Source organism: Phaethon lepturus, unplaced genomic scaffold (assembly GCF_000687285.1).
Source record: "Phaethon lepturus isolate BGI_N335 unplaced genomic scaffold, ASM68728v1 scaffold30697, whole genome shotgun sequence".
Lineage (NCBI taxonomy): Eukaryota > Metazoa > Chordata > Aves > Phaethontiformes > Phaethontidae > Phaethon > Phaethon lepturus.
This window is the reverse complement of record NW_010553013.1, coordinates 9,574-10,756: the sequence shown is the minus strand read 5'-3', so window position 1 is coordinate 10,756 and position 1,183 is coordinate 9,574. Positions and strand designations below refer to the sequence as shown.

At 59.9% G+C, this 1,183-nt stretch overlaps 1 protein-coding gene across 1 annotated transcript in view; it reads right to left on the bottom strand.

Moving 5' to 3' along the window:
* Positions 1–840: 840 nt before the first annotated feature.
* The window catches only part of LOC104624125 (plasma membrane calcium-transporting ATPase 4-like), a gene marked incomplete at its 5' end in the record, with an annotated part of 9,425 nt that continues 9,082 nt past the window's right edge, over positions 841–1,183 (bottom strand). The window contains one exon of the mRNA XM_010291410.1: positions 841–1,092. Coding sequence (XP_010289712.1) covers positions 841–1,092 — 252 coding nt within the window. The remainder of the gene's footprint in view (positions 1,093–1,183) is intronic.

The window sequence follows — 1,183 nt, the reverse complement described above, 5'->3', positions numbered from 1 at the left end:
TCACAGAGGAGAAGCAAAGTTAACACGGCTGCTCTGCTCACTCCAGTCCCTGTGTCTGGGCCCTTCTGGTTATCTCCATGTGTCAGAGGGTCAGAGGAGGAAGAACGAAAGGTAACACAGCAGCCCTGAACGCCAGGGGCTGCTGGGACCTACAGCTCTCCTCCATGGGGCAGCTCTGCCCAGGCCTCAGGGAGAGATGAGGGGCAGCGACCTCGCTGCAGGGAGCTCTCCGTGCCCTGCCCAGTCAGTAGTCTGGGGGAACAACCACCCTTTCAGGAAAAACTGAGTCAGGGAGAAACAGTTGATGTAAAAACCATATTAACAAAGATTCTCCTCCCCTTCTGTGCTGCAGGGCCAAGAGCTCCAGGCAAGGAGGGGTGGCAAGAGCCCTTGGCCAAAGGGCCGTTGGAAAGGATGGAGAGCAGCAGAGGAGCGAGACCGGAGAGGGTCTCGCACAGGCGGATCCCTCCTGGGCATGTTCCCCACTGGGAGCGAAGTCCCAGCAGCGACCGAGAGCAGCTTCAGTGCTGACCCGCTGCACAACTCAGTAAGAGCCCGGGTGGTTCTGCGACCGCCCCAGCTTCCGAGCCCCCTCCTCTGCTGCACGAGGTGCCCATCGGCAGCACATCCAGCCTCCTGCAGACCAGCCTGGTCCCAGACTCAAGGATGCTATGCTCTGTGTCAGAACAGACCGGTACCTTCCCCACCCCGAGCTGTCCCAGAAAGCCAGGCTGTCCTGGTTCCCCAACCAGGGCAGACCCAGAAAGGCACAGTTGGTGGGAGAAGTCTAGCCCAGGAGGCGATGGCATCCTCCAAGCAGCAGCCGTTGCCTCTTTCCAGTCAAGAGTCCCTGGAGAGAAAGAAAGAGAAAGAAGGAAGAGCCCCACAGCACCCGCTGCTCCACAGTACCTGCGTCTGTATCCTGTTGAGGCCCCTGAACCACAGGATCTGCCCACGCCGCAGCTCCATTTCGGCGTGGTCAATCTCATCCACGTCTTCAGGCAGCTCCTCCTCTGGGATATCCTCCTTGGTGATGCCGTGCCCAGCTTCCTTCAGGAACTTCAGGTGGCTGGTTGGGACAGTGCAGATCAGCTGGGGAGAGGCAGGGAGAGAGCAGTTCCTTAGCCCGCAGGCTATGGCAGGACGGAGCCCACCACCAGCCTTCACCAAGGGGGAGCATTCC